The sequence below is a fragment of the Mesoplodon densirostris genome, chromosome 17 (genome assembly GCF_025265405.1).
Source record: "Mesoplodon densirostris isolate mMesDen1 chromosome 17, mMesDen1 primary haplotype, whole genome shotgun sequence".
Classification (NCBI taxonomy): domain Eukaryota; kingdom Metazoa; phylum Chordata; class Mammalia; order Artiodactyla; family Ziphiidae; genus Mesoplodon; species Mesoplodon densirostris.
This window is the reverse complement of record NC_082677.1, coordinates 24,691,968-24,719,519: the sequence shown is the minus strand read 5'-3', so window position 1 is coordinate 24,719,519 and position 27,552 is coordinate 24,691,968. Positions and strand designations below refer to the sequence as shown.

Genomic DNA, 27,552 nt, shown 5'->3' with positions numbered 1-27,552 from the left:
CCGCTTCAATCTTCACTTCTATGATTCCATTACTCCTTTAGCCTCCTTAAAAAAACTATTAGAAAAGAGATCTTTAAAAATGGTACCTGTGCTCTCTAGTTTTGAAGACATAGAATCAGGGTATTAAAGATGGAAGATAATAAGTTGTTATAATCAAACCTAACTTGCCTTCTAGGAGTTCAAAGGATTAATTAATCAATCAGATGATGTGCTCACTGCTTGTTCTTATCCTTATGTTAAAGATGTGAACTCAGAAGGCCTTCGCTGCTGTATGAAGCCCTTCATGATCCATTATCTGGTCTTTTCTTCAGCCGCAGCTCTACTTCTCCACGTCATACTGTGGTTAACACTCACAGGACAATTCTTTTCAGAACGTGAAAGAACCAGCAGAGCTCTCCTCTGCCTCTGAGCTCTTATAAAGAATCCGTTCTTTCCCTCAGCCTTCTTTCCTTCCACGCCACCCCTCCATACCCGACTTGGTCCAGCTAATGAATGAGAGTTAGGTCTCACTTTAGATGTCACTTCCTCCAGGAAGCCTCCCTCCACTATCCGAGATTGGTTTAGGCATCCCTTCTGTGTGCTCTGGTAACTTATCATGTATCATGGCACTTATCACTCTCTGTGGTAAGGGTGCAGCCATCTCCCTGATACGACGCCTCAGGTAGAGTAAGTGCTTAGTACATATTTATTGAATGAATAAACTGAATACCTATGATTTGGTAAGTAATAAATTAAAAAAATATTTTCCTTTAACACATTCCAAAATATTACAATAATAAATAATACATTAAATAAATAACTTCATTGTAACCATTTGTAAAGTTCTAAAAGTTCCACACCTCACGACCAGAGACACTTAGCTAATGGGAACTGTTTAACCTCATTTCTGGACAAGCCAGCATTAATGATTTGCACAAAGTCAGTGTTCAATGAATTCTTATCGGTAAAGAAATTAAAATGTAAGGTTTTGAGACACATTCCGGCTGACACAAAAAACAGAGGTATCATTAAGTGATTTTCACGTTCAAGTTAGCGGCCGTATGATATTTTGTCTGGGTGCTGCAGTGCCCACCCCCGCCCTCCATGAAGATGAAATGCAAACAGCCCCACTCTTCCAGCCCCCCAGTTTCTACCCTTCCCCCACCTCTTCAGCCTCTACCCTTGTGATCCCTGGCCTGCCGCCAGCCTCACTGGGTGTCCACAGGGGCAGGGCTGCCTAAGTGGGAGAGGCAGGACTGGGCAGACAGAATGACACCCGCTTTGTTCTGGGCTCAGTGACAGCTGCTACCCACCAGCTGGGTCAGGCAAAGCTTCTGAGGTCCTGTCCCGTCATCTGCTTGTAGTCCCTCAGGTCCTTCCCCGGGCTAAAAAGGCTAGGGTAGGGATGAGAGGAAAGGGCACCTGAGGAAGACTGGCCAGGACCCTGGGTGGGTGGGTGGGCAGGCGGTGGTGCAGGAAGCAGAGTTGAAGGAAAGCCAACCAAGGAACGTGTCTAGTAAAGGCGTGTCGTGTGCTGGACGCTGGGGAAAGGGAGGGACAGACTGGACCCAGTCTGGATCAGACCTTTGTACTGAGGGCAGCTGCTGTATCCTGGGGCAACGGGAAAGAAAACACACTTGACTGCTAGATTCCAGTCTAGGTCATAACAACAGTTAACATTTATGGTGCGTTTCTCTTCCTTGATGTTTCTATTATCAGCTCTGAAGAAATAGAGTTCTATAAGCGTTGTTCCTCAACCTGGGCATCAGACCTTCTCCCAGACATCAGTCCCTCTCTCTTTGGCATTCGGTCATTTTTCTTTCCACTAGCTCCTTCCCACTTGCCTAGAAACACGATTGCTTCCCTAGACTACAAACCAACACCAAACTCCGTCCCCCAACAAAGTTCTTGAAGAGTATGTAGTCCACTCTCCTTACTGCTCCTGCCTTTGTACCACTATTCCTGATTCTTCTTCTACGTCTTTGATGGGACTCCTACATGCTAAGAACTCGACATGCTGGCTCTGTTTCTTACAAGTTCTGTGACCTCAGGCAAATTGCTTAATCCCAGAAACGAAGTCTCCTCATCTGCAAAATGAGGATGCCATGAATTACCCCATGTGGTTGTTCTGATGATTAAAACCAAAGTGTCATTTACTTAAAAGGGAGCTTAAAAAATCTGTTACGTGTAAACTTTGGTAAAATCTATGGTTTTCTAATTCCAAGAGCTGCTAATTGCAGAGTATATGACTTCCCTCATTGAGGGAATAAGGGGCAATGTTCCCCATCTAACTTATGTGACATAAAAGTCATATTCCCTCCACTTCTTTTCTTTTTCAGCTGGAGCTTTTTTATGTTTGTAAGGAACACCTATTTTATGCCAGACATTTTTAGTACAGTATTTCATTTAGTCCTCAAACAAGACTGAGAAATTGGTTTTGTTAGGCTCGTTTTACAATGAGGAAACAACTTGCCCAAGGTCTCAAGGTTAATGAACAGAAGAGCAGGAATTTGGGCACAGTTCTCTTTAATAGCAAATCCCAGGCACCGTCCACTCAATGTTAGTATACCTCAAACGGCAAAGAGCAAATCTCATTCTACTTGTCTTTATTTCTTCCTTGTGCAGTTTTCCAAAAGAAAACACTCCTAAGCTGCTCTGAGAAAACCACTGTATGAACATCAGGGGGAATCAAAAAATACAAGATAGCAATAGATAGTTTATAAGAGAGGAACTTGAGAGTTAAAGTGTTTTAGTTATTTTTTGTTTATTTGTTTAAAATTATCTTTAAAGAAAGGGGATGAAGATATTGACTAATCTTAGGTGTTACATCTGTACGTTAGTTTTAAGGGTAACCACTAAAGAACTGAAATAGAATAGGTATAAATTCCAAATCAGTAGAAGTGTTTAGAAAAAGGGAGTATATTAAGAAAATTCAATGACTAGAACAGGAGATGAGAAAGGAGAAAAAAGAAGCAAAGAGGAAGAAAGTTAAATAAATACGAAATGGGAGGGTGGTAATAAATTCAAAGATGATGATCATAATGTGACAGAGTGTGCTCGTTTTCACCAAAAATCTGTTCCCTTTCTTTCATGGTTATAGAGTTGTGGTTGGGACATGGCTACCCTGCTAGTGGCCTCATTTTCCTGCTCCTTTGCTGCTAGGTGTGACCATGTAACTAAGTTCTGGCTGATGGGATATGAGCAGATGAGAAGTGTGTCACATCTGGGTCTAGGCCTTTGGGTTTGGGTTCCATGCTTTTTTCTTCCTCAAGCTGGAAATCTCTAATCTGCTTCTACCATGTAGATAAAGGCAACACCCTAGAGGATGGAATAGCAATATGGGACAAAGGAGCCACCCAGCTCCCTGGACCACTTATCCCGAGAGTGTTTTATGAGAGAGATATAAATATTGTGTTTGAGGGATGGCAGGGAGGAAGGAGCCTTTTACCCTAATTAATATACATAATAAATGAAAACTGGTTAACATAGACTACTAAAAGGCAGACTCTCAGATGGAGTAAATAATACCAAAATTCAACTGTTATTTCCAAAAACACTTAAAAATAATGACTCAGAATGGTTGAAAATGGAGAGAAGGAAAGATGTATACTAGGCAACCACTAACAAAAAGAAAGATAATTGCATCATACAAAATAGAATTTAAGGTGGAAAAACAATGGACAGATAAACACCTAATGAACTTAACTAGGCAAACTGGGTTATAGTCCTGACTTTGAAATTTATACAGTGGAACCCTGGGCAAATTGCTTTATTCTTTTCTAGTTTCAGTTTCTAGCTCTATAAAAGATGACAAAAACATTATTTGCAGAGTTGGGAGTTAATGCATGGGGAACATTTTCTACAGCCATAAACATATAGTAAGTCAAATTCGATCATATAATTCACCCATTCGACATTTACTGAGCACTTCCCATGCATCAGAAACTGTACTGAGAACTAGGAAGATGTAGTCAGTCATATTACCTGTCATCAGAGAGATTATATGTAAAAAACAATGAGTTTAATAAAGTATTCTACAGCGTTATGGAGGGAGGGGTGTGCATTTTGTCTAGACAGAGTGGCCAGCAGAGTCAAAAAAGATTTCATAAAAAAAGGTGACTCTTAGGTTGATTCTGGAAAGATGATCGGTGTTTGGACAGGCTGAGTAAGAGGAAGGGTATTCCAGGAGAGGGTACAGTATACAAATAAGTGGCCTGATAGGGAACTGCATTCGAGAAACTCAGAGTGTTTGATGAGACTGGAGAAATAGATGCTGGCTAAGGTATTGGGACTTCATCCTACAAGATGAAGCCATTTGAAGTGCTTATCCAGGCAATGACTTGCTTGATTTTGCATTTTAGAAAGCTTATTTTAGCCACAAGGTGAGAGATGGCAGAGGTGGAGGTGTAACCAGCTGAGGGGGCTGCGAAACTAATGAGGAAAGGAATGCAATGGTTCAGGGGCTTGAAAGGAAGGACCTGAAACCAGGCAAGAGCAGTGAAATGGAGAGAAGGTGATGGGCAGGAATGTCTGGTCCACGGAGGGGCAATGGAGGAGAGGAGGGGAGCCTGGGACAATTTTCAGATTTCTCCTTTGGTTGACTAGGCGGATTGTGGAGACATTTACTAGAACGAGACTAGCGAGAACAGGCAACTGGCAGGAAAGTTAACTCCTGTTTTAGTCAAGCTGAGTTTAAGGTCAGTGGGACGTCTGGGTAGAAATTTCTGATAAGAAATTGGCTTTACAGACTGGAGATCTGGGATAGGGACGGACACTTTACGAGTTACTAGCACATGGTTGGTAGTTGAAGTCATGGGTGGGTCTGGATAGACCAGGCAGCATTAGAAACAGACCAAGGGCAGACTATTTAAGCACTCCAACATGTCAGAGATGGCAAAGGGGCTGAGCAAGATGGTTAGAGAACTGGAAACTGAAGAGTCACAGTGGCCAATGGAAGAGAGAGTTTCAAGGATAAAAGTTCTGGTCCCCAGTGACAAATGCTGCAGATATGTTAAATAAGAAGGGAATTGGGTGTCGCGGGGGGGAACAACCCAACGGTTTAGGGAATTTTGAAAACCATAGGTAACCTTTGTCAGGGTCGCCTCGGAAGGAGAGTGAGCACAGAAGTGGGTTTGCAGGGAAGAATGAGTGGTAGATGAAGAAATGGATGTGAGAATATTGAGAGAAGGCGTTTATCTCCCGAAGAGCTTGGCTGTGAGGAGGTGGGGACTGCAGACAAACTGGATCAATTAAGTGTTTTGAAAATTTCAGTTTGTTTTAAAAATGTGTGAATATATTTGACATGATTAAGGGCCTTGGGAAGATGCTGACAGAAGGAGCCTGAAAGTCCAGGAGATGGAATAACCTGTGAAAAGCCATTCTTGGATTGGAAATAGACGGAAACCGTCTTCGATGCCAAAAAGATGATAGGAAACGCTGTGTGAAACGTTGTTTTCAAAGGGCGGGACGAGGTGACTTGCCATTTATTGAGCAGTCACTGCGAGCCAGTCCCTTGCCCTCTAACTTGAAGGTAGTGCTCGAATAGGAAGACAGATCGACTCCTTAGCTGGGTTTTTTTCCATAAAACCGTTAATCATTAAAAGTGAATTAAAGAAGTACTCCCCTCAAGCTTAACCCCTCTTGCAGATGCTAACCCATCTGCAGTGCTTTTAACGTCACAAAGAATAAACCATCCCTAGCGCAACTGGTTCAACAGCGGCTGTGGAATGCAGTTATCTCCCTCGCTCTGTCGAAGTCGGTTACTGTCCAGCGTGATTTCGTTCAAGCCTCAGCGCCCAGAGGAGGGGAGGTGCCTGCCGCGCGGGCCGCCGGCGTCTGGAGGGAGGCGGGCGCTGGCTGCAGGCACCGGGAGAGGGAGACTCGGGGAGAGGGGTGCTGGAGGCGTCTCCCGGGACTCGCGGCCACCGCCGTTCCCGTCGCCAGCGCATCGGCCGGCCCAGCCCGGGCTTTCCCCGCCGCTCCCCGCGCGCCCGGCTGCGGCTCGGCGTCGGCCCCCGGGGAAGGCCGCTGCTGTCCCCACTGCCGCCCGGTGCCCCTGACCACCCGGCGGCCGCTTTCGGTTCCGCGCCTTATAAGGCCTGACAGGGGGGTCACGTGCGTCCCGGGCCGCCCGCTGGGAGGAGGGGGCGGCGGGGAGGAGGGGCGGGAAGCGGAGAGGAAAAGGGGAGGGAGCCGGGGGCGGAGGAAGGAGCGAGGGGCGGATTCTGCGGCCGTGGGAGGCGGTGGCGGTGGTGGTGGCGGCGGCGGCGGCGGGGAGCGGACCGCTCGGAGCTGGACCGAGGAGGAGGAGGAAGAGGTGGAGGTGGAGGAAGGGACCGGCGCGGGGGCGGGAGAGCGCAGCGCGGCGGAAGCCGGAGACGGCGGGAGGGCCGGTGGCTGGCCCCGGGCGGGAGCCGGGGCGGTGGCGGCAGCGGCCGTGAGGACCGCGGCGAGGGAAGCGCATCCAGCGGCCCCGGCGGCGGCGGCGGCGGCGGCGGGGGCCCGGGTCTGCGCGCTCGGGCGGCCGGCGGGCGCGGGCCGGCGCGATGGAGCCGCAGCACGTGCGCCCCGCGCCCGGCGCCCGCAGCCCGGCCTGGGAGGAACCGGTGGGTACAGCGCCCGCGCCCACCCCCTCCCACTTCTCCTCTGTTCCCCTCCTCCCCCCGCCCGGGCCGGGTTCCGTTCAGGAAATGGCCCGGGATGAGGTCCCCAGCTGCTTCCCAGCCGGGACAGCGCTTCCTCCGCCGCCCGGGCTCCTCCTCGCGCGCCTCCCGGAGCGCCTTTGTCCGGCGCCGAGACTCTCCTCGAGGGGCCGCCGGCGATCCTCTGACCACGGCCCTCGGAGGACCGTTTCCGTGCTTCATCGACTTCTCAACTTTTTACTTGATTTTAGAGCGAGGCGGGTGGGTAGGGAGGGGGAAAGGAGAAACCCACTCTGTGGGTCCGCGTGCATGGCTCGGAGGAAACCGGTTTTCCCTCCCGAGACCGCGCCCTGGGCCGTCACCTGGGCGCGCAGGTTCCTAGAGATACGCGCTGGCTAGGCGGATCGCGGCTTGAAGCCCAGAACCACGCCTCCGCCTCGTGTTCGCCGCTAAAGCCCTGGGCTTTTCTCGGGGTCAAGGGGGTTTGCCAGGGATGAAGCGGGAAGCTGACCTCGATTTCGACGAGGATTTTCGCTGCCCAAACAACGCAGAGGTCGGGTAATTTTAGGGACCAGAGTAACGTGTGCGTGTGCATTGTGTGTGCGAGCATAAGGATCAGGAGCCCGGGGGGCTTCGGATTTGGTCCCTCAAACTCCAACTTCTTTCTTCCAACTCAGTCAGAATCACCTCGCATCTCTCCAGTGATTCTACCCCGAACCCCCCGTCTCGCTTAGAGCTCTGTAATCCTGTGTGGGCTGCCTTTTCCCTGGCATCGAATTTTGACTCTCTACGTCCTGCCTCGATGTTTGCTACTGCGCCTTGGTTGAAATTCTTGAACCTATTTGAAAAGCCTCGTCCGAAATTTCTGGCCTCATCAGTATTTTGTTCAACATGTTCGGATGCGCTTTTCCCAGGGACTCCGCGTTATCTGCTCAGGCTGGCCCCCTGCCTGTTGAGAGCTTCTAGGTCAGGTGCTAGGCTTGGTTATCCTTTTTTTTTTTTTTTTTTTCTAATATGTACACTCCCAGCTCCTTCAACTTTGATCCATCTGTATCTGCAGCTGTCTTTGCTTTTATAAATCTGAACATGTTGTTAGGTTGCCCGTCTACTCGTATTTCTTCTATTGTGGTTATTCCTGGGGATTAAATTATTCTTGAAATTTCAACACAATTCAGTTTTGGAGTTTAAATCAAAGATCACTGAGAACTAAATTCAGTGACCTGGTTTTGTAACTTTTTTACTTTTAAACTCTCCTATGTGCAGTCTTTTTTGAACTTGCATACTTTAAGCCAACACTAATCACAATGAAAAATACCCAGTTATATGTATTTTACTTTAGGATGCTGATGCCTCAACTACTTTGTGCCTAGAAAAACACAGGAAGACTTTCATTTTTGCTTTACTTATAATGACGAAAATGAGAATGTTCCTTTATTAGCCTTTGAAGCTAGAGCCCGAACAGAAATATGTGAATGAATTGTGACACTTTGTCCAGCTGCAGAATTCTCCTAAAAAAATGAGGTTTATTTTCTTTAAACACTGAAAGCCTTTTTATTTACCCAACAGGTATTTTATACAGCACCTACTGTGTTCCAGGACTGTTGAAGCTGACAGCATAGGCACAAATCCTTAAATCCTCACAGAGTGTTCATTCTGAGTAGACAGAATGTCTTGTTTCATACATATTAATAGTTTACATTCAGAGAGTCCAGAAAAAAATCTTCAGAGATCTCATCTGTGGTATAAAATGATACTTTTGACAAAGTGATTTTATTTGAAACCCTGTGGCCAGCTATGTCTGACACAAAGTCTAAGAACTAATAAAGGGGATTCTCATTTAATTTCTTAGAAAAGTTATCCAAATTACTGAAAAGTGGTGTATGCAAGAAAAAAGAAGGGGTAAATTAGGGGAAATAGAGTATTTAAATGTTAATTATTTCAGATGTGTGTGGCTAGGCGGGGAAATACCAGCTTAATCTAAGTATGTTGAAGGACAGTTTTCCTTTCAAAACAAATTTCATCAAAATCAGGGATTCTTGAACTTTTCTTGGATCAGTGATCCCTTTAAGAATCTAATCAAAGCTATGGACTCTCTTTCTCCCCAAAATGTACGCATGCAACATACATATAAAAATTTAATAACATTTAAATGGAATCGCAGAGTTCCCAAAACCAAATCTGTGGACCCTCAAAGACCTTGGGTTAAGAACATCTGCTTTGCTCTGGACTCCATTTTGCTGTCATTTAAAATCTGTTTTTTTAATTCAAATATAGGCCACTTTAATACTTTAAAAGTATACTCATTTACATTTATGAAAAGGAATATTCAGTGTTGAACAGGCAGTAGTCACAGCACACAGATCCTGTTGCATTATCCCTTACCGTATATGCCAGCATACATGTAAGGATTTACTTGCCTTATCCTTTTTTGCCGGACCCCAAAATGATGTGATTCTACATGGAACTATTCTGACAGAAGAGTAAAAATAGTATCAGGAATCGATGCTGAGTAATAATAAAGAGAACGGCAAGTCTAACTTGAAATGCACCCATGTCTGGAGCTGAGAGGCAGCTGCTGGCCATCGTGACTTTTTTGTACATGGAGATGAAATGAAGTTATTTAGTTAAGTGAGGGCATTTAAATAAACTGTTAGCCTTATCATTACTCCACCTAGGGCACTGGGCCTACAAGAAGATAAATGTTAGCATTCAGGTGTCTGTGTATTTTCTTTCATGCTAGGTCTGGAATGTAATGAAGTCAGTGGAAACAGAGACATTACCTACATTTCTAATTAATTAAAAAATACTTTGGAAATAGGTGGGTAGGAAGATATTTAGCCAAGCAGCCCTTCCTTGTAGATAATATCCTGGGGGAAAATGGATAGTTAGAATTCTAGCCAGAACTTAGAAGAGTGTGGGAGTATTTACGAAGTAGTTCTTAAACAGTGCAGGGATACTAGAGTAACTTTTACTTGTTAAAATTTATTTTTATTTCCAAATGATTTTTATCTGGTTGGCTCTGATGAAACTATTCAGAACTACTGAAAAATTAGGAAGGGAAGCGTTTCAAAGGAAAAAGGGCCAAAACATAACTGAGAGTTTACAAGTATATTTATGTATTAAGTCTAGATGGCCAAAGGTTTTTGCCTTAGGTACAGTGATGAGCATATGTACATGGAATTGATATCACAATTAATTTTGAAATCTTTTTCGTTGAGGTAACAGCTAAGGAAATTTTAATGAAGTTTTGAATGTTAAATTCTAAACGTGGACTAGATAGTGTATTACGGAAGCAGTTTTAAAGTTTGAATGAAAGCAGGTCTGTACCTGTTCAACCTGCAGTGTTCTTTGCATGGTTCCCATTGATTAGAAACTTGAGTCCTAGAACCTAACTCTTTTTAAAGTGCCTATGTACTTGGGTTCTTCAGAATATAAATGTAGACTTCTTTATGTTTGATATAATATTTAGTGTAAAACCATAGAACATATGAGATTTAAAAGTTGCAAATGGATATTAAACCTCTTGTTATGAGTAGTGATCAATAAGAATGTAATTCAAAAAATCTCTATAGATATTAATATGTTAATATTCATAAAGTTGGTATCAGAATGAGAATTGGCTCTAACTTATACATCTTCAATATAATAGTTCTTTTTTTTTTAAATGGGGCAGAAAGCCCTATTAAGTAGAAACCTAAACCTAATTTAGTGGTAGCTTCTATTTCCATTTCTTTTTGAATGTAGTGTCTGTGTGGCTTATGTCCAAGTTTGTAATAGTGTGTGATATGTTGTGTTCCAAACAAAGATTTCAAAGTAATAATAATAAATATGTAAGACACATCTAAGAAATTATTTGAAAATCTGAAAACACCAAGTAAGGAAAAATTCAAGGAAATCTTGTAAATTAAAGAAATAATGTAATATGCCACATATTTGAAATTTGTTTTAGTTGCTATTTTGAGGTACATTAAAATGGTTGCAAATATTGAGCTCTTGACATTGCTATTATATTTTTAAGGGAAGCGAAGTGCATTGCAAGTATACAGTATACAGCTTAAATATTGATTCTAGAAATTTTACAGATAAGACCTGCGAAGTTGCTAGTGGGTCGGCTACTTTAAATCTGGGATTATTTGAAACAGTTCCTCAGAAGAGATGATTGAAGAAAAGAGGGTTTTTCACGAGCTGCCTTTTGTGGGAAATGATGCAACATTCCTTCACTTGCTTACATAGTATCTCACTCTGAGTATGTGCTAGGGAAATTGTAGAGCAGGGATCATTTATTTAGCATGAGCAGGCTAAGACTGGCTGTGCTTTCAAAGTCACAACTAAATTTTAGAACTTGTTACAGGAGTCTTTGAAGAGCAGGGATAACTGTGAGGTTATTTTTTTATGAAGTAATGAATACCTTTACTTTGAAGCATTAATTGCCCAGCTTTTGCACAGGAAACTATTTTAATATTTTTAAGTGATCAGTGTTTGAATCAGAGTGAGAAGTGTATTCAGTCTTCTTTTTAAGATCACAGAATAGGCATGGACATTAAACAATGCCTGTTCCTTTAATCACTCTTTGCCTGGCTTCTGGAAAATGTTACTTATATAAAATTTTAAAGCCTAAAGTGTGAACAGAAACTTATTATAATTGACTAACTTTTGTTGTATGATGTGGTAAGGTGAATAGAACATTAGAATAAGACACATGATTTTGACTTTGGTCCCGCTTGTGGCTCTGGGCCTCAGGTTCTTTACATTAAAAGAGAGGTCGGAACTAGGTTTATTCTTTCAAAAGGCCCTTTACTAGGTGCTCTTATTTACATTGTCAGACCATTGGACTTATCAGTGATGAAATAGTTGGGTTGGGATAAAGGCCATTATTTTGATTATTTTTTTTCTCTTAAAGAATTCCCTTCTCAGCAGTACGTTCTTTGTAGATATAGAATTGCATTTTTACAGAGCCATAAGGGCTCTTAAAGTTTATTTTGCCACCTCCTTCCCTTCCTAAAGAAGACAACTGAGGCCGGAGAAGTAGCCTTTATCAATTAGTATTACCTGGCAGCAATCTCCTGTCTTGGCACATTCAAACTAATCAGCACATTTACATTTCAGTCAATTTAATCTACCGTGTGGATAGACAGTAGTGTTAGGATTGCATATTGCTTCTTAAAATCTCTTAGAACTGTTGGTTCTGTCAGAGCAAATTATTGAGAGTAAGACTGAAACTAAAAACAAACAAACAACAACAACAAAAAACCCCAAACTAAAACATCCCTCCCTTAGTCTGGAGGACCCTCAAAGGTCATGTCAGTTGAAAAAATTCGCATGAATCCTGAAGGGCACGAACACGCTCAAGAGACTGAATGCTTTCCTGAAGTGTGAAGAGACTGCATAGTCTGGCAGGGACTTTTTGCCCTACTTAAAAATGTAGCTAACAGCAGTTTGGAATTCTCTGTGGACGACAAGAGGAATCTGTCATTTTAGTCTCTTCTCCCGGAAGCCCTCCCACACCTACAAGGGTTCTTTGGCACGGGGCGTGCACAACGCACCGCGAGGCTGCTATTCCCAAGTGTCCGCTCAACCCGCTCGCGGGGGACGAGCTGTGAGCGGTGCCTGCCGCCTGTTGATCCCATTTCCTCCGGCTCTAGTCCGGGTTAGGGAGTGGCTCTCCCAGGACTTCCAGTTTTCGTGCTCGGGCACTGGTGTTCACACGGCTCCAGTGTATTGTTTTCTTCCAGGCAGTCTCGGTTAGCGCTTCAGCTTAGATATTTATTTTGCATTCTGTCGTCTCGGGCTGCGGGTACTTGCTCGTCTCTGCGCGCTCTCCACGCCCTGGCCAGTTTCCTGTCAGCCAAAGGGATCGCTCTTTCTGAACCAAAAGTTCTCAGAGCCGAGTGGAACCTCCCGGAAAATGCTCTTCTCTTCCGTGTGCGCCGGATGGGAGTGGGGGTGGGCCAGAAACTAAAGGCCACGGTCGGGAGAGCTGAAAGGACCCGAACCCCTAGACGGAGGCGGGAGAGGTACGGGTCAGCCGAGAAGGGCTCCGGGGTCCGGAGAGAGACGGGGGGGGCAGCGCCCATCCAACTCGGGGCCGGAGGGGACTTTTACTCGCGGGAACTGTGCGGCGAGGCCCAAGTGTCTCTGGAGAGATTCTGGGTCCAGGAGGTGGCGGGAGCACCCAGGGGAGCCGGGAGGAAGCTAGGTTCCCTTTCTACTCCCGGGGCCGTTCTTGCCCCTGCTGCCCGGGAACCGAGGGAGGGAGCATCGCCACTACCGGACCTGCGGGGATGGGCTGCGGAGGCTTCGCTTCTCCCCCGCCCTCCCGTCCGTCCTGGGGACCCCAGACCCTAGGGGAAGTGGGAGGTTGTCCCAATCCCTCTGTCGCTCCCATCCTCTCTGCCCGCGCCGGTTGTATTCCGGGTCAGGAACCCTGTAACATCCCGAGGCTGGGTGCGCTGGCGTCCCAGCGGGCCTGGGTCCGTGTGCCCTGCGCCCCACCGCGGTCGCCACTCAGGCGGGAGCGGAGCGCGGGATCCTGGAGGGTCCCGGCCGCGGGAGGCGTCTGGTCCCCGGCGACCCTTCCCCCGCGGGGCCGGCTGGGGGAGGGGAAGATGGCGGCGGCGCCTGGGCGCGGGGCTCCGGGCCCGGCTCAGGCAGAGCACACCTACTGACCACCGCCGCCGCCCCCGCAGGGCGGTGCTGTGTCCCCGCAGGAGTCGGAGAGGATGGCGGGGGCCGGCGGCCAGCACCACCCTCCGGGCGCCGCGGGAGGAGCGGCCGCCGCGGCCGGCGCCGCGGTCGCCCCCGCCACTGCCTCGGCCGGGCCCGGAGAGGATTCGTCCGACAGCGAAGCGGAGCAAGAGGGACCCCAGAAACTGATCCGCAAAGTGTCCACTTCGGGGCAGATCCGGACCAAGGTGAGGCGGGCCCAAGGGGTGCGTGGAAGGCGGGAGGCGGCTGGGCGAGGAAGAAGAGAGTGGGCGCCTGGGGCGCAGGGCGATCCCGGGAATGTGTGGAGCAGAGGTGAGGGCGGAGCCTGGGCCCGGAGGCGGGGCCTGGGGGAGCCGGACGGCGCGCCGCAGGAAGGGATCCCCGGCCGGCGCGCTGGGGCCTCCAGGGTGGGTTCCGGGGGAGATGGGTGGGCAGGGGCGGAGGAGAAAGGAACCAGGGAGCGTGGGAAAAAGCGGAAGCGCTGTTTAGAGTTCCCACTCGGGTCTAAAAAGGAGTGTTTCATTTTTGGTCCTACCTGCCGTGCAGTGGTTCGGTAGAGTGTGTGCGTTGCGCAGGGAGCGAAGTGCAGGCTGACCAGCCAGAGCTGCAGTGAACTTCACCACCTTCCCTTCCCGTGGGCAGCAGCCTGCCTCTCCCTGGCCCACTCTCAGAGGGTGGATGGGGAGGTGACACCTGACAGTCCTTGTGCCCCTTTGCTGCCCTTTGGTAAATGATGCTCGCGGTTAACCGCACCCTACGCGGCACAAACAACAGACCTCGAGTACTAGGTTCCCGCTAAGTGCAGTGTTCTTATCTTATCGACACACCCATGGTTATTTTTAATAATGAAAAGTAACCGCTTTGTGTCACATGGAGATTAGCATGCTGTGCTACTCTTTATGTAGCAGGTACTGTTGACCTGTGAGGGCTCAAAGTTGAGAGTTTTAATTTTATATGTATATATAGCAAATGCTTACGACTGACTGAAGGATTATTTATACACTCTAATTTTCATCATACTGTAGAAGTCATCACGCGGAGAGTCAGTTATCACGGGGGGACTTTAACGAGGAATTTGAAAAGGGAAACAATAAAATCATTGGATTTGTGTGCTCTTTAAGAATACATTTGCAGAAGTTAATTCATTCTATACCTATTTTTATGAGAATTTGTTTTCTAAGGTTAATGGACCCGTATATGAAAATAGAACTTTTATTATATGTCTGTGGATTCATGTTTGCACCTGCCTCCGTATTTTCTAAAATAAATATGTGTAAGCACACACACAACTGTTAACAAGCTGCACTTAGGGAAGAGTCAGAGATGCTTCATTTTTAAGTGCACATCTTGTAACCTCCTTTTAACAGTGACATTTTTAATTTAATATAATTTTGATAAATTAAGGATATGGAGTTTAATGTATTTTTAGAAGATTAAGGCTAAACAAAATAGGGACTTTCCTAACAGAGAGTAGTACCTTTAACATTTGAAATCTTAGTTAAAAAAAAAAGTTCCCCAAACTGTGTTAATAATGGGCAAAATGGCAGGTTTTAACAAAATGGTATTTTTATACATTCAACTGAAATGGTAAAAATTCCATGTATACTTATATCAAGATTGACCAGTAAATTTATACTGTTTGGAAGAAAATTTAGAGATAACTAATTTGAACTGAGTAAAGTCAAACAACAAATTTGTTGGGAGTACCACTAAAATTTGAAGGGTTCTTGAACTCATGATGATAGCTACGGTTATACTCTTTAAATTTGATATTATCTGTGGTTTGGGGTAAAGCATCTATATCGAGACTAAGAGTAAATTCAGAAAGCATGTTTATTCTTGGTTTTCCATTTAACTTTCTCACAAAAATATTTAGCACATAATGTTTTGCCATGATTAGGGATAATTAGTGATCATTAAATGAAATGTTCCTTAAATTTCTAAAGATGTACTGAATTTCAGAAGTTCTGTCTTTTATACTAGCTTATACAAGTGCATACGTGTTCATCAACATTATATATGGACACATGAAATCAGGGCCTAAACTGGCTGAAACTGGTGGGCCTTGTCCTCCCTGCCTGTCCCAACCCCCCAATCCAGACTGTTCATCTCTGCTACAGATTTCATCAGTTACAGATATCTCTTATCACAGGTACTGATTCTGAGGGATGAGGGCAGGGCAGTGGGCAGAATTCATAGAATGGGAACTGCTAAATTTAACTGTTGGTTTCCAGTCTTCAGTTATGATCCAGATGAGAGTTAAGGGAAAAGATCTTTAGTAAAGGACAGACACTCTTGATCCCTTCCACGGGTGTGTGAGATGGAGGAGCCTGGAGGAGGAGTCCCTGAGACTAGCCCAAGGCTTAGTCATATTTAAGACAGCAGGAGCTTGTATATCCCGAAGATAAACCAAGGGACCACTAGGTCTCACAAGTTGTGATTACTAATGGTATCTTCTGCCCTGGTTATGTAGCAGCCTGGGGTGGTGTTTGTGGCACACGCACACGTATTTACACGCACATATCCATGTGCTTACATATGTCTGCACATATATGCTCTCTCTTTGGAAAGCACTTATGTACAGACATACAAAGTGCCTACAGCAGAGTGAGTTGTACATAGAGGTCGTAAGTATTTCTTAAATGAATGACTATGTGTATATATTACATACATACATATAATGCTTCATATATATGGGTATTATTGTTAAAATGCAGTACTTATTTTAGTGTCCTTTAAGATCCTTAGGATCATAAAGCTGTTTGGTGTCTAGTTTAGGTTTGGAGTGAAAAACAGCCACTAACTTAAGTAATTACCTTATGTGAAGTGAAGTGTTCCTTGTTGTGAATGCTGGTTAATGTTTTAAATAATTTGAGTGTTAGTGAAGAACCTTAAGTTAATTGTGGCATTTGGAAAGTATCCAGACTTTTCTTAGTTGAAAAAGTAACGTGTGCATATAGTAAGACATTCAGACAGTGTGAGAGGATATTTGGTGATGGTAGGGTATCCAGTGAAAAGTAATCTCCCTCCCACGTTAGACCACATAGTCTCTGTCTCAGAGGCAATTGTTGACATTTCCTTGGTGTGTTTCCAGAAAATTTCTATGCACATACAAGAATTTATATATGTGTGTGTGTGTGTATAAATATGTAGTGTTTAAAAAATACTAATGAGAACATTCTCTACACATTCTACATCTCGTTTGTTTGAAACATGGAGATCATTTCTGTAATGCTTGACTACGACTACCTCATTTTTTCTAATGATGGCAAAGTATTCCATTATATTAGGTTGGGCTAAGAGAAGTTGCTCTGTCAGTATGTCAAAATGGTAGAGAGTAGGGCTGGGAGGTGGGGAAAATGGGGAGAAGTACACACGTTCAATTATAAGATGAATATGTTCTGCGGATTTAATGTACAGCATAGTGACTGTAGTTAATAATACTGTATTGTGTACTTGAAATGTGCTAAGAGAATAGCAAAGTATTCCCACCACACACACACACACACACACACACACACACACACACTCTCTCTCTCTCTCTCTCTCTCTTAGCTGTGAGATGATAGATATATTAATTAACTTAATTGTGGTAATCATTCCACAATGTATATGTCTATCAAATCATCACATTGTGTACTTTAAGTATATACAATTTTACTTGTCTGTTATACCTCCACAAAGCTGGAAAAAAATGGTCCAATATGGGAAATTTCATACGGTTTAACCTGCATGTTATGTCATCATTTAATTAACCAGCTCTCTATGAAAGGAAATATGGGCTATTTTAAGACAACACTAATCTCAGCTTTTTTACAGTGGATACGATGTACTTTTTTTTTCTCCGGTACGCGGCCCTCTCACCGTTGTGGCCTCTCTCGCTACAGAGCACAGGCTCGGGACGCACAGGCTCAGCGGCCATGGCTCACGGGCCCAGCCGCTCCGCGGCATGTGGGATCTTCCCGGACCGGGGCACGAACCCGTGTCCCCTGCATCGGCAGGCGGACTCTCAACCGCTGCACCACCAGGGAAGCCCACGATGTACTTTTTAAATAAAGAATAAATAAGACTGGCATGCCTTTTAAATTAGTGTGGTTTAATAAAATGCTCATGTACACTTTAGTACCCTTGTCACATCCTCACATTGTATGCTCTTTGTTCCCGTTTTCATTTCCCATTTTTTCCTCCTGTTTCGTTGCCTTGCTGGCATCTCTACTATTTTTCTCTTTCTCCGTTTTTCACTTTTTTCCTTTCTCTGTATTAGCTAAATGGAATGTCAGGTAGTCTCATCTAGCTACCCAGGTGCTAAACGCTAGATAATTTTATGGGTGCCTCGATTTCCCCAAAGGAAAAAAAATCACTTATATACAAAAGTTTAAATAGTGCTGATGTGGGGAAGCCAAAGGGAGCTGTAACTCATCAAATCTCTTCCTCTCTCTTTACCCTTGGCTGTTATCCCTAAATTCTTAGTCTTGTTTCAAGAAGAAGCTTGATTTTGCATTCAGATTTACTATTGTAGAGAATTTCACAGGTGTTTGCTGGGAGTGAGACATTCTGAAACAGCACTGATACAACCTCAGACCAGCTTGGTTTTGAACATGAGTGTGAAGGACAGTCGGTTTGCTTTTTGCTGGCCCATGAATACTGTAGTCTTTCATTTTGCAGCGAATGGCTGGAGGAACATTGGTCAGGCTTATAGACTAGGATTGTTCAACCGTCATAAGCCAAACAGTGTAAACAAGTGGGAGCCATCTCAATGACTTTTTTTCACACTGGCTCATCTTGGCTAAGGTCTTGAAGCTTCACGTGTCAAAAATATTTCCTAATTTGGTTTATTATGCTCGCATTTATTATTTGTTGACATTTATGTCTTCTTACAGTTAATTTTAATGTCCATAAATGAGTCTCTAAATTTAGGTAAAGCATACCTAAACACTGGAAAGATATTCAGAACTTTGCAACATTGTATCTGGATTAGGACATCTCTTTCAGCCCATTAAAAGAATAACCACCACGTTCTTCAGTTGGTACCTTGGTTTTACTTTAACACGAAGGATGTATAAATAAACTCTTATATCTTTATGGTAAGGCATAATCAATATGGAAATATTGATTTGTATTTTTCACTGCTTTATGAGATACAATTTGTGCAATTAAAACATTATTTTTCACCATAAACCTCTGATAGAGTAGATTAGGGAAGACTCGCTCAGTGTTTTTCAGGTTGTAGGTGGCAGCCCATTAGTGGGTCATGCTGATTCATATCCGGTATTTAAAACAGAAACCGAATAGATTCGAGAATACTATTTAAGACTTTTAGCCACAGTTCTGCATGGAAACATTGGATTGGGTAATGATCCAAATAGGACGGGAAACAGAAACAAGGCCAGAAGATTGTTAAGAAATAAAGTAATATTAACAGGTTTATTGTTCAGAAACTCAACATGATGTGAAAGGCAAGTAGGAATTTTTACATTTTGATAGGTGATGAGCAGGAAGATATCTTGAATTAGAATAATTAACATTCATCTAGGCAGAAATCAGCTAACTTTTTCTATAAAGGGCCAGGTAGTAAATATTTTAAGCTTTGTGGGCCGCAGTCTGTGTTGGAATTACTCAACTCTACTGTTGTAGTAGAAAAGCAGCTATAGATAATACTTAAGTAGCTATATGCAGCTGTAATGTGGTATATGTGTGGTATATGTCTATATGTGGTAAAATGTGACTACATTTGTTCCAATAAAACTTTATTTAAGGATGTTAACATTTGAGTTTATAATATTTTTATGTGTTAAAAAAGCCATTGAAACATGTAAAAACCTTCTTAACTTGTGGACTCTATACTATCAGGTGCCAGAAGTATATGGCCCATGGATTTGTCTTGTGGGCTGTAGTTTTTTGATCCCTGTCCTAGGTGATGGAAAACGGTTTGCAAAGCACTACAAAGTTAAGGTGCTGTGAAATGCAATCAGCGTTTAGGGGACCAAAAATAGCTAGATTTCAATCCATTTAAAAATCTCATCTTTGTAGAACATTTTATTTTTAGCTTGGTTTGCGTCTTTGCTTCCATTTTAATGTGAACTAAATATAGACTGGAAACTCTGAGTCTTGGTACACTAATATATGGTATAACAGCTTTCTTTCCATTTTGATTATAAGTTAAACCTGATATCCCATTATTAAAGATAAGAGAAGTAATAACTAATTTACTAAACCTTTGCATATAACTTAAGATGCATTATTTGAAGGTATCTAAATTTAGAAAGCTTTCAGTTAGTTTAAGGTTGCATGTTTGCTATTGTGGTGAGAGTGATGGAAGGTTATATGAAACTACTATTGTAAATGACTCGGGGCTCCTTACTGTTTCCAGGGTACAGCGTTTCACTCATATTGGATTTGTTAGGCTTTACTTGCTCAGGAAATACGTATACAGCAAAGGTTTTAATTAAAGAGAGTTTGTTTCATGTCTAAAAATAGACCTTTGAAAAAGACCATAACATGTTCATTATATGTCCATGCCCATTACATTTTCCCTTGGCAAATTAGTTTGATTTTGTTGGGTATGGAGTATTTTTTTTCTGTGAATATTTAGTTATTTGAAACACATTTGTATTTTTGATTTGGTTAAGTGGCTTAAGATGGCCAATAGCCATTGTTGATAATGGCCTTAATTTAAGATTCAGTGTACATTGTTTCTACTTTAGATTGTCACTTACTTTTTTCAAATGAACATATATGGCAATAATTCCCCTCCCTGCCTCCCCCTCTCCCCCCGCTTTTTGTTAGAAGGATATTGGAAAGACTTGTTAGCCTCTTGTTTTTGTTTTTAATTTTTATTGGAGTATAGTTGATTTACAATGTTGTGTTAGTTTCTGCTGTACAGCAAAGTAAATCAGTCATAAGTATACATATATCCACTCTTTTTTAGACTCTTTTCCCATATAGGTCATTACAGAGTACTGAGTACAGTTCCCTGTGCTATACAGTAGGTCATTATTAGTCATCTAATCCTTTTGTTTTACACCAAGGAAATATGATTAACTTTATCATGTGTGGAGCTGGAATCTCTAACCTTCCCACTGTGCGGTTTGAATGCCAGGACTTTCTCAAACCCTCAGATTATAATTTAGTATAATAAAGCTTTTTAAAATAAAGCTTGGGGCATTTATGTCAGAAATTTGAAGATACCTTTCTTCTTCGCATTTTATTGTTTACAGAGCAGTTTTATATACATGATCTCATTGAACAGTTGCTTAAAACCATCTGAATTTTACAACTGATAAAACTGAGACCAAGTTTGAACATCTGCCGAGAACTCAAAAGCAGGACTTCGAAACAGTGGATGGCTTCCAAATGTCTTCCTTTAAGTCCCGTAAGCTTCTTGGGTTTTGAAACTCGACATCTACAGTGTACAAGTATGGATGTATGCGGGTGTCTCCCTACCTCTCCTGCCTCTTCTCCTCTCCCCTAAATTCCCCTCTCCTCCCCCTTCCCCTCCCTCCTCCTTCCTGCCCGGCCCTTTATTCGTTTGTTAATCTGTGAACGTATCTGTGACCAATGTTTTAGGTATCCTAATGCCTTTTTGCAATCGAAACCTCTGTTTTTAGTGAGACGTTAAAGAGGATATGTTTGAAAAGTGAATTGTGGAATAAAAAATTTCAGCTGAAATTTATATTACTTTTAATTACTGTTGGGCAAATCATGGAATCGCTTTGAAAATGTCTTTAGAGGACTAATTTAGAAGAAATGCTTATAGGTATCTAACACTTCAAATAAATTTTCAAAGAAAACTGTTAGTTTCACTTTTATAAGGTAAGATGCTATTTTTAAAAGGTCATGGTATAGCGCTAAAACGAATTATATAAAGTACTTTTCCATTGGCCTATTAAGGCAGAGCTGAGGAAAAAATATGAGTAAAATTTATTTTTAAATAAATGGCTAAGGAATGAAAATGACATTTTGAGGGCCCGATTTTCTCCATCTGACTCTTTTATTTAGATAAGAAAAGGTTCCAGGGTGTATACCTGAACAGGCACACTGTTTTGAGTGGGATTATTTGTACAAACTCATATAGTACTTTAAAATTATGTTATAATATTATATGTATATATGAATATATACTATCTCCGTGGTTTGTGAAGCATAGTGGTAAAATGAACACCTGTGAACCAGGTTTGGCAAGAGAACATTTTCAACATCACGCATCTACCTGTGTGCCCCTTGTCTTTTCTACTCCTTTGTTGCCCCTCAATTCATTCAAAAAGATATTTATGGTGTCCAAGTACTATCATAGGTGCCAGGGATAGAGCAGTAAACCAAACCAAAATAGATGAAAACCCCTGCCCTCATGGGGCTCACATTTTAAGGCAGGGAGAATTTATAACTTATAAATATGTAAAACGCATAGTATATTAGAAGGTGAGAAGGGCTATAGAGAAAAAAAGCATGAACGGGAGCGGGGGTGGGGTAGGAAGGGGAAGGTCTTCCTGAGAAGGTGACATCCGAGCAATGACCTTGAGGAAATGAGCTACGCAGACCTCTGGGGGGAAAGAAGTCAGGCAGAAGGAGCAGCGGCTGCAAAGATGAAGAAACAAGCTACAACAAGGAGGAGGTCCGTGGGGCTGAAGTGGGGTGGGGGGATGGGAGTGGAGGGGAAGCAGGTGGAAAGCTGGAAGTAAGTTAACAGTAAGGCAGTGTAGAGTTCCTTGCTTGGGGTTCATGCATTCCATAGTCTGGATGGGCTTCAGAGGGCTCCCCAAATTTTGTGTCCATGTGTATGCCCCTCAGATGACTAAAACCACTGATTTGTAAAGGGGAATTGCAGGACAGACAGTAAAAGACAGATGAAAAAAATACAAACACGAACTGTAACCATCTGTTGTTGTTGTCCTTTGGAGAAATGCTAAAATTAGGAGTGGGTTCAGGGCAATGCAAGGAGGAACTCCATTGGACAGCAGGGTCCCTCGGGGCAGTTAGGTAGTGTCGGGTTTGCTTCTCAGCTCTTCCACGTGCAATTAGGTGACCTTCACCATGTTATTTGACGTGGCAGAGAAGGCTGTGCTTCTCAGTGTCTGGGTTTCCCCTGTCCTTCCTGGCCCGTTTTTAGACTTCATTTCCCGCCTGCAGATAGGTGGGGCTGTGTCAACTGAGTTTGGGCCGCTGGAATATGAATAGGCAGGATGCTTGTCACTTGGCCTCTGAAGCCGTTTGTGGGACTCTCCATGCTTTGTCCCTTCTCTCACGTGCCAGACGGATGTCAGTTATCCAGTGGAAGGAGCTTGGCTCCCTGACTCATAGAGCAGAGCCTCTGTGATCCTGCCCCCAAGCCTCATTGGCCAAATTGGATCATGACACAAAAGGGAAATGGACCTTTACTGTGTTAAGCCCCAGAGATTTGGGTATTGTTTGCTACAACAGTTAGCATACTCTTAATCAATACACTTCATTTCTCTGAACCTCAGATTTCTTATTTGCAAGATAGGGATAGTGATTCTGACCTCAAAGGGTAGTGATGAGGGTTAAGGAAATACACAGGATGCTTTTGTATCCCTGATGATTATAATTCTTTTCCAAAACTAGTATAAAATCCTGATAACGCAGTTATTCCTGATACATGTGCCTTCTAAATACTGTAATCAGTAGGCTACACAGACCACTCTCCTTTGTTGACTATTTAAAGGACTTGATAAAACTATGTATTTTCACAGACCATTATTTTCTAATTTGGAAAACTGTCTTTGCTACTGTGCAGGGCCCTTTGGACATACGAAAACCCATACTGTTGGGCTTCCCTGGTGGCGCAGTGGTTGAGAGTCCGCCTGCTGATGCAGGGGACGCGGGTTCGTGCCCCGGTCCGGGAAGATCCCACATGCCGCGGAGCGGCTGGGCCCGTGAGCCATGGCCACTGAGCCTGCGCATCCGGAGCCTGTGCTCCGCAACGGGAGAGGCCACAACAGTGAGAGGCCCGCGTAACAGCAAAAAAAACCCCCAAAAAACCCATACTGCCAGAGCAGTGAAGAAGGGCTCCCTCGATGACTTTCATGAGGGCCAACCTTGTTTCTAGAGTAAGATATGCTACAAATGTCTTAGGAAAAAATACTTCACTAAGAACAAACGACCACTTGGAGGTGGTAGTGGAGATAATTGGCCAGGTAGGCTTTTAGGTGCATCCATGGCCAAGTCTGCTTTCATCCTGGACTGATCTTTACACCTTCCCTTTCTCCCCTTCCTCAGCTCTTCCTCAGCTCCACAATCTGGCTTTTGCCCCAGCCACTTCATGAAAACCTTTTGCAAAGGTCACTAATGATCTAATTGCTAACATGCAGTGGTCTCTTTAGTTTTCACTCAGCTGTGTTTCTTGCAGTTTTGACACTGTTGACCTTTTTTTTTTCTCGCGCCTTCTTCCCCTTTTGCTTTCAAGGTTTAATCCCTCTTATCTTTCTCATTAGCTTTTACTGCCTCTCAGCCTCCCTCCTTAATTCCTTTTGCTAATGCTGAATGTGTGTGTTTCCTAGGATCCTCACTCTCTTTGCTTTTCCTTGGTTGATCTGATCTATTAGGTTAGGCTTTGACTACCAGCTGCCCCCATCTTTCTCCAGCCTGTGCTCTCTCCTGAGATCTGGACCCTTTGCCTACTAGACATTTCCTGTGGTGGGTCCTGTAACCATCTCAGCCTCAATATTTTCACAAACAGATTTAAATACACAAGCTCCCCACCTCCCTGGCCACATTTTGCTCCGTTATTTTTATAGGAAGGATTTGCCTTGTAGTTAACTCTGATTTTTTGTCTTGCTGATAATATTCATTCATTCATTTGCTTTTAGCAAATATGCGTTCAATGCCTACTATGGCTAGGCTGAGTGCTGGGGCTTGGGGAAACAGTGGTGTATAAAGCAGATACAGTCCCTTGCCTCATGGAGCTCAGTTAGCAGTCACCAAGTTTGGTCAATTGTGTATTTTCATAGATTATCTCCTTTAATCCTCATAATAAAACTAAGTAGGTAGGTACAAATATCCCCATTTTAGAAACAAGGAAACCAAGGTTTAGAGAAATAACTTGCCCAAGGTCACCCAGCCATCAAGCGACCTGCTGGATGCCTGATTTAACTATTATGACATATAGTACCATCCCTTTCTCTACTGCTTGTATCTGTGGTGAGTTCATTCCTTCCTTCCCATTTCTATTGCTGTTTCCCCAACCTTCACTTAACCTTTATAATTTAGCATTTGGACTTTTGTCATGGATTTCCTCTCTGGTCCATTCTCTACTACTCCTCTGCCAGAGCTATCTTTATAAAAGAGAAGTATGATCACAATACATTTTGCATCAACTCTTAGTCATTACCCATTACTGGTGGGATAAAGTCTAAATTTCTTAACATTGCTTCCTAGGTCTTTCTCAATTTAATGCTAAACTGCCTTTCTATTCATTTAATCATTATTTATTGAGTACTGTTGTAGTTGCTGGAATGGCAAAATCACATAAAAAAGCCTGCTTACTAGAGCTTGTAGTCTATTGAAGGAGAAGTTGATAAACATGTAAGGAAATATATATCATGTTCATAAGCATAATTAAGGAAAATAAAACAGGGTAAAGGGAGAGGGAGTGATATAGCGGTGTGTGTACAGATGAGTGTGTGTAAAGTATTTTGAGTGAATTGGTCCAGGAAAGACTGTCTTTGATGAGGTAATATTTGAACAGGGGTCTGAATGAAATGACATGAGCTATGCAGATATCTGGTGTCAGAGCGTACCAGGCAGAGTCAGTACTGTGGTCTCCAGTCCTGGCCACTGCTGTCCTGTGGGCAGTCACGCCAAACCCCTCTCTGTTCCCAGAGTCCGGCGGGTGCTGTCACGCCTCCAAGTCTTTGCATGAGTTATTCCATCTACCTGGAATGCCTCCTCTTTCCTGTTTCTCTGCCTGGTTTATTTTATACTATCATTTCCCCACATCTCTGAAAATATTCGAAGTGCTTTACATTCAATACTGTGTATCAAGCTTGGGTAAAATGTAGCTAGGAGTGTAGGACCAGAAGGAAGCTTAGTGGGTTAGTCTATAGAGCAGAGACTCTGTTCTCTCTTTTCTCTTTATAAAATATAATATAATATAATAATATACAATGTATAATACAGTAATTTTTATATATTATACACAATACATAACATGCACAATACAACATATAATTTTATAACACTATAATATATAATATGTATATTATATAAAGATATGTTGTATGTTTATATATAATATATATATATATATATAATTATATTTTATAAATATAATAAAGATAAGTTGTAAGTTTGGCCCCAAGCTTCATGGCAGCCAGAGCAACAAGATCACTTACAAAATGTTATTGTCAGTGGTGAAAAAGCCCTCTAGATTTTAGCAGGAAAAACAGTTTTCCTAGATCCCAAAGAATGTGTTGTGTTCTGCCAGTCTTCACAGGGGGGTTACTAAGGGGTGAGGTAGACACTCCCCTACATCATAACACAAATGCTAGAGGTGTCCTTACAATGTCTCCCCTTGTAAGGTCCGGATACGATCTAAACGGCAACTTCATGACGGCAGTTCTGGAGGGGATTTAAGTAAGGCAGTTTTAGTTATGGCTAAATCCAGGTGTAAAATCCAAAATATTTTTGAAGATTGAATAAATGGCATGTACTTCAGACAATACTGTTAAACTGGGCGTCTGCTGAAGTACTTTCAAGTATTGTAGCGTGTCAGGTTATCTGCTATTGTTATTTATTTATTCAGGTGCTATTGATAAGAGGGGATTGAGTGGTATGTTTTTAGCTGATCTAGAAAGAAAAATCTGATGTTTCTCGGTGGTTCTCCACTTCATATCTCTAATAAAGTGGTTCTACATCTAGGTTTTTAAAAACTATATTTGCAGTGTTTTATGAGTGCAATGCAGAATATTAAAAACATGTATATGTTTTAGGAAAATTATGAAAAGAGTGTTGACCTCATGGACCTCTGGAAAGGTCTTGGGGACACTTTGACAATTGTTATGTTTGCACAATGTATCTGGACTGATTTTTTTTTTGAGAGAGAGAGCCAGGAGGATATCTGGAGGAAGAGCAGAACAAGCAGAGGGAAAAACAAATGCGAAGGCCCTGAGGTGGAAACATACCTGAGACAGTCCAAAAATGTTAGGAGGCTGAGGGTGGCTTGGAGTGAAGTGAGGGCCGGGGGAGTAAGTAGCAGGGAAGACCCCAAGAGAGGTCAGGGGGATGACAGACATGTTGTGATGACTTCCATGAGACAATATACATATTTAGCCTGGTGGCTGGTACATAATTAACATTTAATAGGTGCTAGTTATCATAGTACTATTAAAGGAATGCAGTTGCAAGTTTGATCTTTAAAATAAAAGCAGCCTCTAAAACAAACTCTTTAGAATAGAAGTAGGAAAGACATGGAGCCATAGCTAGAGAGAGACCTAGGGGTCAAGTGAGGGCTTCTTTAAAATAGTGAAATAATTCTTTTGTTTTAGGAGAAAGAAGAGAATATTGGTGGTCTGAGGAGAATAATCCAGTTGAGAGGGAAGATTAGATGATGCAGGAAAGAGAGGAAAATTCTTGGAGCAATGTTCTTAAATACGTGAGGCAAGATGGGGTCTTGTGAGTACCTGGGAGCTCCTTTGCTGGGAGCAGGGCAGTTTATCCATAGTATTGGGTAGATGCAGTGGTAAGCGTTTCTGGAAGTTCTTTTCTGATTCCTTCAGTTTTCTTAGTGGAATAAGAAGCTGGGTCCTCAGCCGAGAAGATATTAGCGACCTGAAGAGAGAGGAAAGGTATGAAATACTTGAATGGGAGAGTGGGAAAGTGAGTGGAGTAGAGAAATATGGTGTGAGTATCAAGTGGCATTTAGGGCACACCTGAAGTGAGGGGCCGTGAGTTTAAGGTAAGCACTGCCAGCCTGGTATGGGACCATGTTTGGCCGCAAGGGTATAAGCACGGAATAAGTGGAGAATTGGATTAAACCAGGGTTAAGGTTTGTCTCTGTAAATATGGCAAAGCAAGAGGGGATGGGGAGATTGAGGGTGGATACTGGAGGAGAGATGATCATGACAAGCCTTGGCGTTTGTGTTAGGTATCCAGTGAGTGCTTGGAGCAGGTCCTAGGAAGTAAGGGTGGGACTCAGCAGCTAAGGAAGGGTGGAAGGGAAAATCATTGCAGAGTTAAACTTTAGTCATTCAAATTAAAAAAGAAGAAGAAAGAA

The 27,552-nt window shown here is 43.1% G+C and overlaps 1 protein-coding gene across 6 annotated transcripts in view; it reads left to right on the top strand.

Moving 5' to 3' along the window:
- Positions 1-6,250: 6,250 nt before the first annotated feature.
- Positions 6,251-27,552, top strand: part of DGKH (diacylglycerol kinase eta) — a 185,620-nt gene continuing 164,318 nt past the window's right edge. For 2 of the 6 annotated variants that reach the window (XM_060080212.1, XM_060080207.1), the window contains exons 1-2: positions 12,180-12,634; positions 13,307-13,531. In XM_060080212.1, the coding sequence (XP_059936195.1) occupies positions 13,340-13,531 (192 nt within the window). In that variant the 5' untranslated portion in view covers positions 12,180-12,634; positions 13,307-13,339. Of the gene's footprint in view, positions 6,302-6,529; positions 6,585-12,178; positions 12,635-13,306; positions 13,532-27,552 lie in introns of those variants that run through there. The other 4 variants (XM_060080209.1, XM_060080208.1, XM_060080210.1 and 1 more) reach the window with 4 other exon arrangements.